Source organism: Chiloscyllium plagiosum, unplaced genomic scaffold (genome assembly GCF_037043375.1).
Source record: "Chiloscyllium plagiosum isolate Xiang-an unplaced genomic scaffold, Cpla_swu_hap1 HiC_scaffold_13, whole genome shotgun sequence".
Classification (NCBI taxonomy): domain Eukaryota; kingdom Metazoa; phylum Chordata; class Chondrichthyes; order Orectolobiformes; family Hemiscylliidae; genus Chiloscyllium; species Chiloscyllium plagiosum.
This window is the reverse complement of record NW_028270151.1, coordinates 23488145-23503686: the sequence shown is the minus strand read 5'-3', so window position 1 is coordinate 23503686 and position 15542 is coordinate 23488145. Positions and strand designations below refer to the sequence as shown.

The window sequence follows — 15542 nt, the reverse complement described above, 5'->3', positions numbered from 1 at the left end:
TGACTGAGCTGTACTCACTGGGATTGTGGATGAACTGTACTCACTGGGATTGTGACTGAGCTGTACTCACTGGGATTGTGACTGAGCTGTACTCACTGGGATTGTGGATGAGCTGTACTCACTGAGATTGTGGATGAACTGTACTCACTGGGATTGTGACTGAGCTGTACTCACTGGGATTGTGGATGAACTGTACTCACTGGGATTGTGGGTGAGCTGTACTCACTGGGATTGTGACTGAGCTGTACTCACTGGGATTGTGGATGTGATGTACTGACTGGGATTGTGGATGAGATGTACTGACTGGGATTGTGACTGAGCTGTACTCACTGAGATTGTGGATGAGCTGTACTCACTGGGATTGTGGATGAGCTGTACTCACTGGGATTGTGGATGAGCTGTACTCACTGGGATTGTGGATGAACTGTACTCACTGGGATTGTGGATGAGCTGTACTCACTGGGATTGTGCGTGAGCTGTACTCACTGGGATTGTGGATGAGCTGTACTCACTGAGATTGAGGATGAGCTGTACTCACTGGGATTGTGATTGAGCTGTACTCACTGGGATTGTGGATGAGCTGTACTCACTGGGATTGTGGATGAGCTGTACTCACTGAGATTGAGGATGAGCTGTACTCACTGGGATTGTGGATGAGCTGTACTCACTGAGATTGAGGATGAGCTGTACTCACTGGGATTGTGGATGAGCTGTACTCACTGGGATTGTGGATGAGCTGTACTCACTGAGATTGAGGATGAGCTGTACTCACTGGGATTGAGGATGAGCTGTACTCACTGGGATTGTGACTGAGCTGTACTCACTGGGATTGTGACTGAGCTGTACTCACTGGGATTGTGGATGAACTGTACTCACTGGGATTGTGACTGAGCTGTACTCACTGGGATTGTGAATGAGCTGTACTCACTGGGATTGTGGATGAGCTGTACTCACTGGGATTGTGGATGAACTGTACTCACTGGGATTGTGACTGAGCTGTACTCACTGGGATTGTGGATGAACTGTACTCACTGGGATTGTGGGTGAGCTGTACTCACTGAGATTGTGGATGAACTGTAATCACTGGGATTGTGGATGAGCAGTACTCACTGGGATTGTGGATGAACTGTACTCACTGAGATTGTGGATGAACTGTACTCACTGGGATTGTGACTGAGCTGTACTCACTGGGATTGTGGATGAGATGTACTGACTGGGATTGTGGATGAGATGTACTGACTGGGATTGTGACTGAGCTGTACTCACTGGGATTGTGGATGAGCTGTACTCACTGGGATTGTGGATGAGCTGTACTCACTGGGATTGTGGATGAACTGTACTCACTGGGATTGTGGATGAGCTGTACTCACTGGGATTGTGGATGAGCTGTACTCACTGGGATTGTGGGTGAGCTGTACTCACTGAGATTGAGGATGAGCTGTACTCACTGGGATTGTGATTGAGCTGTACTCACTGGGATTGTGGATGAGCTGTACTCACTGGGATTGTGGATGAGCTGTACTCACTGAGATTGAGGATGAGCTGTACTCACTGGGATTGTGGATGAAGTGTACTCACTGAGATTGAGGATGAGCTGTACTCACTGGGATTGTGGATGAGCTGTACTCACTGGGATTGTGGATGAGCTGTACTGACTGGGATTGTGGATGAGATGTACTGACTGGGATTGTGACTGAGCTGTACTCACTGAGATTGTGGATGAGCTGTACTCACTGGGATTGTGGATGAGCTGTACTCACTGGGATTGTGGATGAGCTGTACTCACTGGGATTGTGGATGAACTGTACTCACTGGGATTGTGGATGAGCTGTACTCACTGGGATTGTGCGTGAGCTGTACTCACTGGGATTGTGGATGAGCTGTACTCACTGAGATTGAGGATGAGCTGTACTCACTGGGATTGTGATTGAGCTGTACTCACTGGGATTGTGGATGAGCTGTACTCACTGGGATTGTGGATGAGCTGTACTCACTGAGATTGAGGATGAGCTGTACTCACTGGGATTGTGGATGAGCTGTACTCACTGAGATTGAGGATGAGCTGTACTCACTGGGATTGTGGATGAGCTGTACTCACTGGGATTGTGGATGAGCTGTACTCACTGAGATTGAGGATGAGCTGTACTCACTGGGATTGTGGATGAGCTGTACTCACTGGGATTGAGGATGAGCTGTACTCACTGGGATTGTGACTGAGCTGTACTCACTGGGATTGTGACTGAGCTGTACTCACTGGGATTGTGACTGAGCTGTACTCACTGGGATTGTGGATGAACTGTACTCACTGGGATTGTGACTGAGCTGTACTCACTGGGATTGTGACTGAGCTGTACTCACTGGGATTGTGGATGAGCTGTACTCACTGAGATTGTGGATGAACTGTACTCACTGGGATTGTGACTGAGCTGTACTCACTGGGATTGTGGATGAACTGTACTCACTGGGATTGTGGGTGAGCTGTACTCACTGGGATTGTGACTGAGCTGTACTCACTGGGATTGTGGATGTGATGTACTGACTGGGATTGTGGATGAGATGTACTGACTGGGATTGTGACTGAGCTGTACTCACTGAGATTGTGGATGAGCTGTACTCACTGGGATTGTGGATGAGCTGTACTCACTGGGATTGTGGATGAGCTGTACTCACTGGGATTGTGGATGAACTGTACTCACTGGGATTGTGGATGAGCTGTACTCACTGGGATTGTGCGTGAGCTGTACTCACTGGGATTGTTGATGAGCTGTACTCACTGAGATTGAGGATGAGCTGTACTCACTGGGATTGTGATTGAGCTGTACTCACTGGGATTGTGGATGAGCTGTACTCACTGGGATTGTGGATGAGCTGTACTCACTGAGATTGAGGATGAGCTGTACTCACTGGGATTGTGGATGAGCTGTACTCACTGAGATTGAGGATGAGCTGTACTCACTGGGATTGTGGATGAGCTGTACTCACTGGGATTGTGGATGAGCTGTACTCACTGAGATTGAGGATGAGCTGTACTCACTGGGATTGTGGATGAGCTGTACTCACTGAGATTGAGGATGAGCTGTACTCACTGAGATTGAGGATGAGCTGTACTCACTGGGATTGTGGATGAGCAGTACTCACTGGGATTGTGGATGAAGTGTACTCACTGAGATTGTGGATGAACTGTACTCACTGGGATTGTGGATGAGCTGTACTCACTGGGATTGTGACTGAGCTGTACTCACTGGGATTGTGGATGAGCTGTACTCACTGGGATTGTGGATGAACTGTACTCACTGGGATTGTGGATGAACTGTACTCACTGGGATTGTGGATGCGCTGTACTCACTGGGATTGTGACTGAGCTGTACTCACTGGGATTGTGGATGAGCTGTACTCACTGGGATGTGGATGAACTGTACTCACTGGGATTGTGGATGAGCAATACTCACTGAGATTGTGGATGAACTGTACTCGGTTGGATTGTGGATGAACTGTACTCACTGGGATTGTGGATGAGTTGTATCAATGGAATTGTAGCTAAACCATACTCACTGGGATTATGGATGAGCAGTTTGCACTGAGATTGCGGATGACTGTCGTTGGTGGGACTGTGGATGAGGTGTACTCGCTGGGATTGTAACTGACCTGTACTCGCTGAGATTGTAGATGGACTGCAGTCACTGGGATTGTGGGTGAGCTGTACTCGCTGGGATTGTGGATGAGCTGTTCTCACTGGGATTGTGGGTGAGCTGTACTCGCTGGGATTGTGGATGAGCTGTTCTCACTGGGATTGTGGGTGAGCTGTACCCGCTGGGATTGTGGATGAGCTGTTCACACTGGGATTGTGGATGAGCTGTATCGATGGATTTGTAGCTAAATTTTACTCACTGAGATTATGGATGAGATGTCTGCACTGGGATTGTGGATGACCTGTAGTTGGTGGGATTGTGGATGAGGTGTACTCACTGGGATTGTGGATGAGCTGTACTCACTGGGATTGTGGATGAGCTGTACTCATTTGGATTGTGACTGAGCTGTACTCACTGGGATTGTGGGTGAACTGTACTCACTGGGTCTGTGGCTGAGCTGTATCGATGGATTTGTAGCTAAACTGTACTCACTGAGATTATGGATGAGATGTCTGCACTGGGATTGTGGATGACCTGTAGTTGGTGGGATTGTGAGTGGGCTATCCTTTCTGGGATTGTGGGTGAGCTGTACTCACTGGGATTGTGGGTGAGGTGTCCTCACTGGGCCTGTGGGTGAGCTGTACTCACTGGGAATGTGGATGAGCTGTACTCACTGGGACTGTGGGTGAGCTGTACTCACTGGGAATGTGGGTGAGCTGTACTCGCTGGGAATGTGGGTGAGGTGTACTCACTGGGCCTGTGGGTGAGCTGTACTCACTGGGAATGTGGGTGAGGTGTACTCACTGGGATTGTGGGTGAGCTGTACTCACTGGGACTGTGGGTGAGCTGTACTCACTGGGAATGTGGGTGATGTGTACTCACTGGGATTGTGGATGAGCTGGACTCACTGGGAATGTGGGTGAGCTGTACTCACTGGGATTGTGGATGAGCTGTACTCACTCGGAATGTGGGTGAGCTGTACTCACTGGGACTGTGGGTGATGTGTACTCACTGGGATTGTGGATGAGCTGTCCTCTCTGGGATTGTGGGTGAGCTGTACTCACTCGGATTGTGGGTGAGGTGTCCTCACTGGGCCTGTGGGTGAGCTGTACTCACTGGGATTGTGGATGAGCTGTACTCACTGGGAATGTGGATGAGCTGTACTCATTGGGATTGTGGGTGAGGTGTCCTCACTGGGCCTGTGGGTGAGCTGTACTCACTGGGAATGTGGGTGAGCTGTACTCACTGGGACTGTGGGTGATGTGTACTCACTGGGACTGTGGGTGATGTGTACTCACTGGGACTGTGAGTGAGCTGTACTCACTGGGATTGTGGGTGAGCTGTACTCACTGGGATTGTGGGTGATGTGTACTCACTGGGACTGTGGGTGATGTGTACTCACTGGGATTGTGGGTGAGCTGTTCTCACTGGGTTTGTAAATGAGCTGTACTCACTGGGATTGTGGGTGAGCTGTACTCACTGGGATTGTGGGTGAGCTGTACTCACTGGGATTGTAAATGAGCTGTACTCACTGGGATTGTGGATGAGCTGTACCCTTTCTGGGATTGTGGATGACCTGTACTCGCTGAGAATGTAGCTGAGCTGTACTCGCTGGGATTGTGGATGAGTTGTACTCGCTGGGATTGGAAATGAGCTGTCCTCACTGGGATTGTGGATGAGCTGTCCTCACTGGGATTGTGGATGAGCTGTACTCACTGGGATTGTGGATGAGCTGTACTCGGTTGGATTGTGGATGAGTTGTATCAATGGAATTGTAGCTAAACCATATTCACTGGAATTATGGATGAGCAGTCTGCACTGAGATTGCGGATGACTATAGTCGGTGGGATTGTGGATTAGGTGTACTCGCTGGGATTGTAACTGACCTGTACTCGCTGAGATTGTAGATGGCCTGCAGTCACTGGGATTGTGGGTGAGCTGTACCCGCTGGGATTGTGGATGAGCTGTTCTCACTGGGATTGTGGGTGAGCTGTATCGATGGATTTGTAGCTAAATTGTACTCACTGAGATTATGGATGAGATGTCTGCACTGGGATTGTGGATGACCTGTAGTTGGTTGGATTGTGGATGAGGTTTACTCACTTGGATTGTGACTGAGCTGTTCTCACTGGGATTGTGGGTGAGCTGTACTCACTGTGTTTGTGGATGAGCTGTTCTGACTGGGATTGTAAATGAGCTGTACTCACTGGGATTGTGACTGAGCTGTACTCACTGGGATTGTGGGTTAGCTGTACTCACTGGGCCTGTGGGTGAGCTGTACTCACTGGGAATGTGGGTGAGCTGTACTCACTGGGAATGTGGGTGAGCTGTACTCACTGGGCATGTGGGTAAGGTGTACTCACTGGGATTGTGGGTGAGCTGTACTCACTGGGATTGTGACTGAGCTGTACTCACTGGGCCTGTGGGTGAGCTGTACTCATTGGGATTGTGGGTGAGCTGTATCGATGGATTTGTAGCTAAACTGTACTCACTGAGATTATGGATGAGATGTCTGCACTGGGATTGTGGATGACCTGTAGTTGGTGGGATTGTGAGTGAGCTATCCTCTCTGGGATTGTGGGTGAGCTGTACTCACTGGGATTGTGGGTGAGCTGTACTCACTGGGATTGTGGGTGAGGTGTCCTCACTGGGCCTGTGGGTGAGCTGTACTCACTGGGAATGTGGGTGAGCTGTACTCACTGGGAATGTGGGTGAGGTGTACTCACTGGGCCTGTGGGTGAGCTTTACTCACTGGGAATGTGGGTGAGCTGTACTCACTGGGATTGTGGGTGAGCTGTCCTCTCTGGGACTGTGGGTGAGCTGTACTCACTGGGATTGTGACTGAGCTGTACTCACTGGAAATGTGGGTGATGTGTACTCACTGGGATTGTGGATGAGCTGTACTCACTGGGAATGTGGGTAAGCTGTACTCACTGGGATTGTGGGTGAGCTGTACTCACTGGGATTGTGGATGAGCTGTACTCACTCGGAATGTGGGTGAGCTTTACTCACTGGGATTGTGGGTGAACTGTACTCACTGGGATTGTGGATGAGCTGTACTCACTGAGATTGTGGGTGAGCTGTACTCACTGGGATTGTGGGTGAGCTGTCCTGTCCTGGATTGTGGATGAGCTGTACTCACTGGGAATGTGAGTGAGCTGTACTCACTGGGACTGTGGGTGAGCTGTACTCACTGGGAATGTGGGTGAGGTGTACTCACTGGGCCTGTGGGTGAGCTGTACTCACTGGGATTGTGGGTGATGTGTACTCACTTGGACTGTGGGTGATGTGTACTCACTGGGACTGTGGGTGAGCTGTACTCACTGGGACTGTGGGTGAGCTGTACTCACTGGGACTGTGGGTGAGCTGTCCTCACTGGGAATGTGGGTGATGTGTACTCACTGGGACTGTGGGTGATGTGTACTCACTGGGACTGTGGGTGAGCTGTACTCACTGGGATTGTGGGTGAGCTGTACTCACTGTGATTGTGGGTGATGTGTACTCACTGGTACTGTGGGTGATGTGTACTCACTGGGAATGTGGGTGAGCTGTACTCACTGGGATTGTAGGTGAGCTGTACTCACTGGGAATGTGGGTGATGTGTACTCACTGGGATTGTGGGTGAGCTGTACTCACTGGGATTGTGGGTGAGCTGTACTCCCTGGGACTGTGGGTGAGCTGTACTCACTGGGATTATGGGTGAACTGTACTCGCTGGGACTGTGGGTGAGCTGTTCTCGCTGGGACTGTGGGTGAGCTGTACTCACTGGGATTGTGGGTGAGGTGTACTCACTGGGAATGTGGGTGAGCTGTACTCACTGGGAATGTGGGTGAGCTGTACTCACTGGGACTGTGGTTGAGCTGTACTCACTGGGATTGTGGGTGAGCTGTACTCACTGGGACTGTGGGTGAACTGTACTCACTGGGAATGTGGGTGAGGTGTACTCACTGGGATTGTGGGTGAGCTGTTCTCACTGGGTTTGTAAATGAGCTGTACTCACTGGGATTGTGGATGAACTGTACTCACTGGGATTGTGACTGAGCTGTACTCACTGGGATTGTGACTGAGCTGTACTCACTGGGATTGTGACTGAGCTGTACTCACTGGGATTGTGGATGAACTGTACTCACTGGGATTGTGACTGAGCTGTACTCACTGGGATTGTGACTGAGCTGTACTCACTGGGATTGTGGATGAGCTGTACTCACTGAGATTGTGGATGAACTGTACTCACTGGGATTGTGGGTGAGCTGTACTCACTGGGATTGTGACTGAGCTGTACTCACTGGGATTGTGGATGTGATGTACTGACTGGGATTGTGGATGAGATGTACTGACTGGGATTGTGACTGAGCTGTACTCACTGAGATTGTGGATGAGCTGTACTCACTGGGATTGTGGATGAGCTGTACTCACTGGGATTGTGGATGAGCTGTACTCACTGAGATTGAGGATGAGCTGTACTCACTGGGATTGTGATTGAGCTGTACTCACTGGGATTGTGGATGAGCTGTACTCACTGGGATTGTGGATGAGCTGTACTCACTGAGATTGAGGATGAGCTGTACTCACTGGGATTGTGGATGAGCTGTACTCACTGAGATTGAGGATGAGCTGTACTCACTGGGATTGTGGATGAGCTGTACTCACTGGGATTGTGGATGAGCTGTACTCACTGAGATTGAGGATGAGCTGTACTCACTGGGATTGTGGATGAGCTGTACTCACTGAGATTGAGGATGAGCTGTACTCACTGAGATTGAGGATGAGCTGTACTCACTGGGATTGTGGATGAGCTGTACTCACTGAGATTGAGGATGAGCTGTACTCACTGGGATTGTGGATGAGCTGTACTCACTGTGATTGTGGATGAGCTGTACTCACTGGGATTGTGGATGAGCTGTACTCACTGAGATTGTGACTGAGGTGTACTCACTGGGATTGTGACTGAGCTGTACTCACTGGGATTGTGGATGAGCAGTACTCACTGGGATTGTGGATGAAGTGTACTCACTGAGATTGTGGATGAACTGTACTCACTGGGATTGTGGATGAGCTGTACTCACTGGGATTGTGACTGAGCTGTACTCACTGGGATTGTGGATGAGCTGTACTCACTGGGATTGTGGATGAACTGTACTCACTGGGATTGTGGATGAACTGTACTCACTGGGATTGTGGATGCGCTGTACTCACTGGGATTGTGACTGAGCTGTACTCACTGGGATTGTGGATGAGCTGTACTCACTGGGATTGTGGATGAACTGTACTCACTGGGATTGTGGATGAGCAATACTCACTGAGATTGTGGATGAACTGTACTCGGTTGGATTGTGGATGAACTGTACTCACTGGGATTGTGGATGAGTTGTATCAATGGAATTGTAGCTAAACCATACTCACTGGGATTATGGATGAGCAGTTTGCACTGAGATTGCGGATGACTGTCGTTGGTGGGACTGTGGATGAGGTGTACTCGCTGGGATTGTAACTGACCTGTACTCGCTGAGATTGTAGATGGACTGCAGTCACTGGGATTGTGGGTGAGCTGTACTCGCTGGGATTGTGGATGAGCTGTTCTCACTGGGATTGTGGGTGAGCTGTACTCGCTGGGATTGTGGATGAGCTGTTCTCACTGGGATTGTGGGTGAGCTGTACCCGCTGGGATTGTGGATGAGCTGTTCACACTGGGATTGTGGATGAGCTGTATCGATGGATTTGTAGCTAAATTTTACTCACTGAGATTATGGATGAGATGTCTGCACTGGGATTGTGGATGACCTGTAGTTGGTGGGATTGTGGATGAGGTGTACTCACTGGGATTGTGGATGAGCTGTACTCACTGGGATTGTGGATGAGCTGTACTCATTTGGATTGTGACTGAGCTGTACTCACTGGGATTGTGGGTGAACTGTACTCACTGGGCCTGTGGCTGAGCTGTATCGATGGATTTGTAGCTAAACTGTACTCACTGAGATTATGGATGAGATGTCTGCACTGGGATTGTGGATGACCTGTAGTTGGTGGGATTGTGAGTGGGCTATCCTTTCTGGGATTGTGGGTGAGCTGTACTCACTGGGATTGTGGGTGAGGTGTCCTCACTGGGCCTGTGGGTGAGCTGTACTCACTGGGAATGTGGATGAGCTGTACTCACTGGGACTGTGGGTGAGCTGTACTCACTGGGAATGTGGGTGAGCTGTACTCGCTGGGAATGTGGGTGAGGTGTACTCACTGGGCCTGTGGGTGAGCTGTACTCACTGGGAATGTGGGTGAGGTGTACTCACTGGGATTGTGGGTGAGCTGTACTCACTGGGAATGTGGGTGAGCTGTACTCACTGGGAATGTGGGTGATGTGTACTCACTGGGATTGTGGATGAGCTGGACTCACTGGGAATGTGGGTGAGCTGTACTCACTGGGATTGTGGATGAGCTGTACTCACTCGGAATGTGGGTGAGCTGTACTCACTGGGACTGTGGGTGATGTGTACTCACTGGGATTGTGGATGAGCTGTCCTCTCTGGGATTGTGGGTGAGCTGTACTCACTGGGATTGTGGGTGAGGTGTCCTCACTGGGCCTGTGGGTGAGCTGTACTCACTGGGATTGTGGATGAGCTGTACTCACTGGGAATGTGGATGAGCTGTACTCATTGGGATTGTGGGTGAGGTGTCCTCACTGGGCCTGTGGGTGAGCTGTACTCACTGGGAATGTGGGTGAGCTGTACTCACTGGGACTGTGGGTGATGTGTACTCACTGGGACTGTGGGTGATGTGTACTCACTGGGACTGTGAGTGAGCTGTACTCACTGGGATTGTGGGTGAGCTGTACTCACTGGGATTGTGGGTGATGTGTACTCACTGGGACTGTGGGTGATGTGTACTCACTGGGATTGTGGGTGAGCTGTTCTCACTGGGTTTGTAAATGAGCTGTACTCACTGGGATTGTGGGTGAGCTGTACTCACTGGGATTGTGGGTGAGCTGTACTCACTGGGATTGTAAATGAGCTGTACTCACTGGGATTGTGGATGAGCTGTACCCTTTCTGGGATTGTGGATGACCTGTACTCGCTGAGAATGTAGCTGAGCTGTACTCGCTGGGATTGTGGATGAGTTGTACTCGCTGGAATTGGAAATGAGCTGTCCTCACTGGGATTGTGGATGAGCTGTCCTCACTGGGATTGTGGATGAGCTGTACTCACTGGGATTGTGGATGAGCTGTACTCGGTTGGATTGTGGATGAGTTGTATCAATGGAATTGTAGCTAAACCATATTCACTGGAATTATGGATGAGCAGTCTGCACTGAGATTGCGGATGACTATAGTTGGTGGGATTGTGGATTAGGTGTACTCGCTGGGATTGTAACTGACCTGTACTCGCTGAGATTGTAGATGGCCTGCAGTCACTGGGATTGTGGGTGAGCTGTACCCGCTGGGATTGTGGATGAGCTGTTCTCACTGGGATTGTGGGTGAGCTGTATCGATGGATTTGTAGCTAAATTGTACTCACTGAGATTATGGATGAGATGTCTGCACTGGGATTGTGGACGACCTGTAGTTGGTTGGATTGTGGATGAGGTTTACTCACTTGGATTGTGACTGAGCTGTTCTCACTGGGATTGTGGGTGAGCTGTACTCACTGTGTTTGTGGATGAGCTGTTCTGACTGGGATTGTAAATGAGCTGTACTCACTGGGATTGTGACTGAGCTGTACTCACTGGGATTGTGGGTTAGCTGTACTCACTGGGCCTGTGGGTGAGCTGTACTCACTGGGAATGTGGGTGAGCTGTACTCACTGGGAATGTGGGTGAGCTGTACTCACTGGGCATGTGGGTAAGGTGTACTCACTGGGATTGTGGGTGAGCTGTACTCACTGGGATTGTGACTGAGCTGTACTCACTGGGCCTGTGGGTGAGCTGTACTCATTGGGATTGTGGGTGAGCTGTATCGATGGATTTGTAGCTAAACTGTACTCACTGAGATTATGGATGAGATGTCTGCACTGGGATTGTGGATGACCTGTAGTTGGTGGGATTGTGAGTGAGCTATCCTCTCTGGGATTGTGGGTGAGCTGTACTCACTGGGATTGTGGGTGAGCTGTACTCACTGGGATTGTGGGTGAGGTGTCCTCACTGGGCCTGTGGGTGAGCTGTACTCACTGGGAATGTGGGTGAGCTGTACTCACTGGGAATGTGGGTGAGGTGTACTCACTGGGCCTGTGGGTGAGCTTTACTCACTGGGAATGTGGGTGAGCTGTACTCACTGGGATTGTGGGTGAGCTGTCCTCTCTGGGACTGTGGGTGAGCTGTACTCACTGGGATTGTGACTGAGCTGTACTCACTGGAAATGTGGGTGATGTGTACTCACTGGGATTGTGGATGAGCTGTACTCACTGGGAATGTGGGTAAGCTGTACTCACTGGGATTGTGGGTGAGCTGTACTCACTGGGATTGTGGATGAGCTGTACTCACTCGGAATGTGGGTGAGCTTTACTCACTGGGATTGTGGGTGAACTGTACTCACTGGGATTGTGGATGAGCTGTACTCACTGAGATTGTGGGTGAGCTGTACTCACTGGGATTGTGGGTGAGCTGTCCTGTCCTGGATTGTGGATGAGCTGTACTCACTGGGAATGTGAGTGAGCTGTACTCACTGGGACTGTGGGTGAGCTGTACTCACTGGGAATGTGGGTGAGGTGTACTCACTGGGCCTGTGGGTGAGCTGTACTCACTGGGATTGTGGGTGATGTGTACTCACTTGGACTGTGGGTGATGTGTACTCACTGGGACTGTGGGTGAGCTGTACTCACTGGGACTGTGGGTGAGCTGTACTCACTGGGACTGTGGGTGAGCTGTCCTCACTGGGAATGTGGGTGATGTGTACTCACTGGGACTGTGGGTGATGTGTACTCACTGGGACTGTGGGTGAGCTGTACTCACTGGGATTGTGGGTGAGCTGTACTCACTGTGATTGTGGGTGATGTGTACTCACTGGTACTGTGGGTGATGTGTACTCACTGGGAATGTGGGTGAGCTGTACTCACTGGGATTGTAGGTGAGCTGTACTCACTGGGAATGTGGGTGATGTGTACTCACTGGGATTGTGGGTGAGCTGTACTCACTGGGATTGTGGGTGAGCTGTACTCCCTGGGACTGTGGGTGAGCTGTACTCACTGGGATTATGGGTGAACTGTACTCGCTGGGACTGTGGGTGAGCTGTTCTCGCTGGGACTGTGGGTGAGCTGTACTCACTGGGATTGTGGGTGAGGTGTACTCACTGGGAATGTGGGTGAGCTGTACTCACTGGGAATGTGGGTGAGCTGTACTCACTGGGACTGTGGGTGAGCTGTACTCACTGGGATTGTGGGTGAGCTGTACTCACTGGGACTGTGGGTGAACTGTACTCACTGGGAATGTGGGTGAGGTGTACTCACTGGGATTGTGGGTGAGCTGTACTCACTGGGAATGTGGGTGAACTGTACTCACTGGGATTGTGGGTGAGCTGTACTCACTGGGACTGTGGGTGAGCTGTACTCACTGGGATTGTGGGTGAGCTGTACTCACTGGGACTGTGGGTGAACTGTACTCACTGGGATTGTGGGTGAACTGTACTCACTGGGACTGTGGGTGAGCTGTACTCACTGGGATTGTGGGTGAGCTGTACTCACTGGGACTGTGGGTGAGCTGTACTCACTGGGAATGTGGGTGAGGTGTACTCACTGGGATTGTGGGTGAGCTGTACTCACTGGGAATGTGGGTGAACTGTACTCACTGGGATTGTGGGTGAGCTGTACTCACTGGGACTGTGGGTGAGCTGTACTCACTGGGACTGTGGGTGAGCTGTACTCACTGGGATTGTGGTGAGCTGTACTCACTGGGACTGTGGGTGAGCTGTCCTCACTGGGATTGAGTGCAGTGCCTGTGCCACAGGTGTGTAGCTGAAGCGGAGAGTTTTAATTGTTATTTGACACAAACAGTTCCGGTTGGGGTGCGGTGTTGCATCAGCTGTGTTCCTGCTTTTGAGGTGAAGCGGATCGTCTCCAGCGCTCACTCTCCGCCCAGTCCCCAGCAGAGTTTCTCGCTGGGATAGGTTTCGCCTGTCAGCCCTTCGAGCTGCTGCTGTCCTGTGTTTTACCCAAGTCCCGCCGGCCTTCCAGACCGAGCCGGCCATGCAGCCCTCTGTCCCGGGTGAGTGCTTCCTGCTCCTGCTGTTAGTTTCTGTTTGCTGTGGTGGGTGGTGAGGCAGGGATTCCCCCCTGTCCTGCTGCTGTTGCTTTCTCCCGGGCTAGTCCCTGGCTCAGGTAGGACTGAACATCCTGATAACGTGCTCAGTTCCCCTCCTCCCCCGTCGTGAGGGGGGTCGGTGCAATGGGAGCAGGATCCCTAACAGGGGAGGGGTTGTATGTGTGTGGGGAGGAGGGGTGGTCCCAGCTCCTGTTCTCAGGAGCTGACCAGTCCCACAGCAGAGACCGTCCACCCCTTCACTGGGATGGGGATGGACCACACCGACATGTCAGAATTGCTTGCCCACCTCCTGCGCTGAAAGATGTCCTTGTGTGAAGGTCTGTGCTGAGGGGGGGTGCATCTGTCAGCTGCTGGGTAAAAAAACATTCCTGAGCTGCCCTGGCTCTCGGTGCAGAGCATTTGGAGAAGAAACTGAAAGACCGCCCCTCCCAGAAGTTTTGTGTCCAAGCCCTTCCCCTGCTAGCAGCATGTGATCTCGGCTGACACCCTGTTTACACAACTTCAGGACAAAGCCAAAGAGCTTTGTCATGCCTGGAGGGATCAGCTGATGCTCTAGAATTTCAGCAGTATGATTGCACAACCAGCAGAGAGGGAGCAGTGGAAGTATGGTAATATAATGGGGTAGTAATTTGGAGGTCCAGGCTATTGGGACACATGATGAAATTCCACTGTTGCAGTGAATGGCATTTAAAATCAATTCATAAATCTTCCAAAAAAAAGGAGTGGTTATGACAGTATTGTCATCAGGGTCACTAATGTACCTTAAGGAAGGAAATCTGCCAACTTTTCCTGGTCTGGCCTACATGTGACTCCAGACTCATGGTTGACTTTAAATTGCATTTTGAAGTGACCTGATAAGCCACCTCCGAGTTCGGGGGCAGTTAGCAAATGCCAGTCTTGTCAGTGATACCCACAATCCATACAAGAATGAAGAGACCTGTTTTTTTAGTGTCAATTGAGTGATGGGTATTGACCCAGAGGAGAACCCCTTTGTTCTTCTTTGACACAATGGCCATGGAATCATTTGACATTCATCTAAGCAGGTAAAAACAATGACTGCAGATGCTGGAAACCAGATTCTGGATCAATGGTGCTGGAAGAGCACAGCAATTCAGGCAGCATAGAGGAGCTTCAGCAAAATCGACGTTTCGGGCAAAAGCCCTTCGTCAGGAATGGACAGACAGACAGACAATTTATGATAGTACCTCCAGTGGTGCAGCGCTCCTTCACTAGCATGCTGTAAAGGTCAGCGTAGTTTATGCACAAAGGTCAGAAGAAGGTCTTGAATCCATGACCTTCTGACCTGGAAGTGAGAGCACTACACACCAATGACATAGATTTCCAAAAACCTGACACCCTGCTAAGTGGATGGGTATGTAAGTTGTGGGCTTTTTGTGAATGATTGGAAGAAATTTATTTTAAAATATTGAGTCAGTCGCTGTGCTAACTCAGAGTGATTAGGCTTGAGAGTCAAGTGCCTACACGTTCGTGTCCAATGACATTGGTTTCTCTTTTTTTTTTCAAAGTCCATCAAGTTTATCTTGTAACACCCTGGTATTTGATTCAAGGGGCCTGCTGCTTATTGCTCACAAGTCACAGATTTGTCCAAGTTTCTTTATTGCATTTGTCAGGATAATTTGCAAGAATATCAATACCAAAGAGAACAGCAATATA

General features: G+C 50.3%; 1 protein-coding gene across 1 annotated transcript in view; it reads left to right on the top strand.

Annotated features, from left to right (window-relative positions):
* Nucleotides 1-13659: 13659 nt before the first annotated feature.
* LOC122556132 (fibroblast growth factor 12) overlaps nt 13660-15542 on the top strand; it is a 204589-nt gene continuing 202706 nt past the window's right edge. Inside the window, exon 1 of the mRNA XM_043702612.2 lies at nt 13660-13811. Within this exon, the coding sequence (XP_043558547.1) occupies nt 13793-13811 (19 nt within the window). The 5' untranslated portion in view covers nt 13660-13792. The remainder of the gene's footprint in view (nt 13812-15542) is intronic.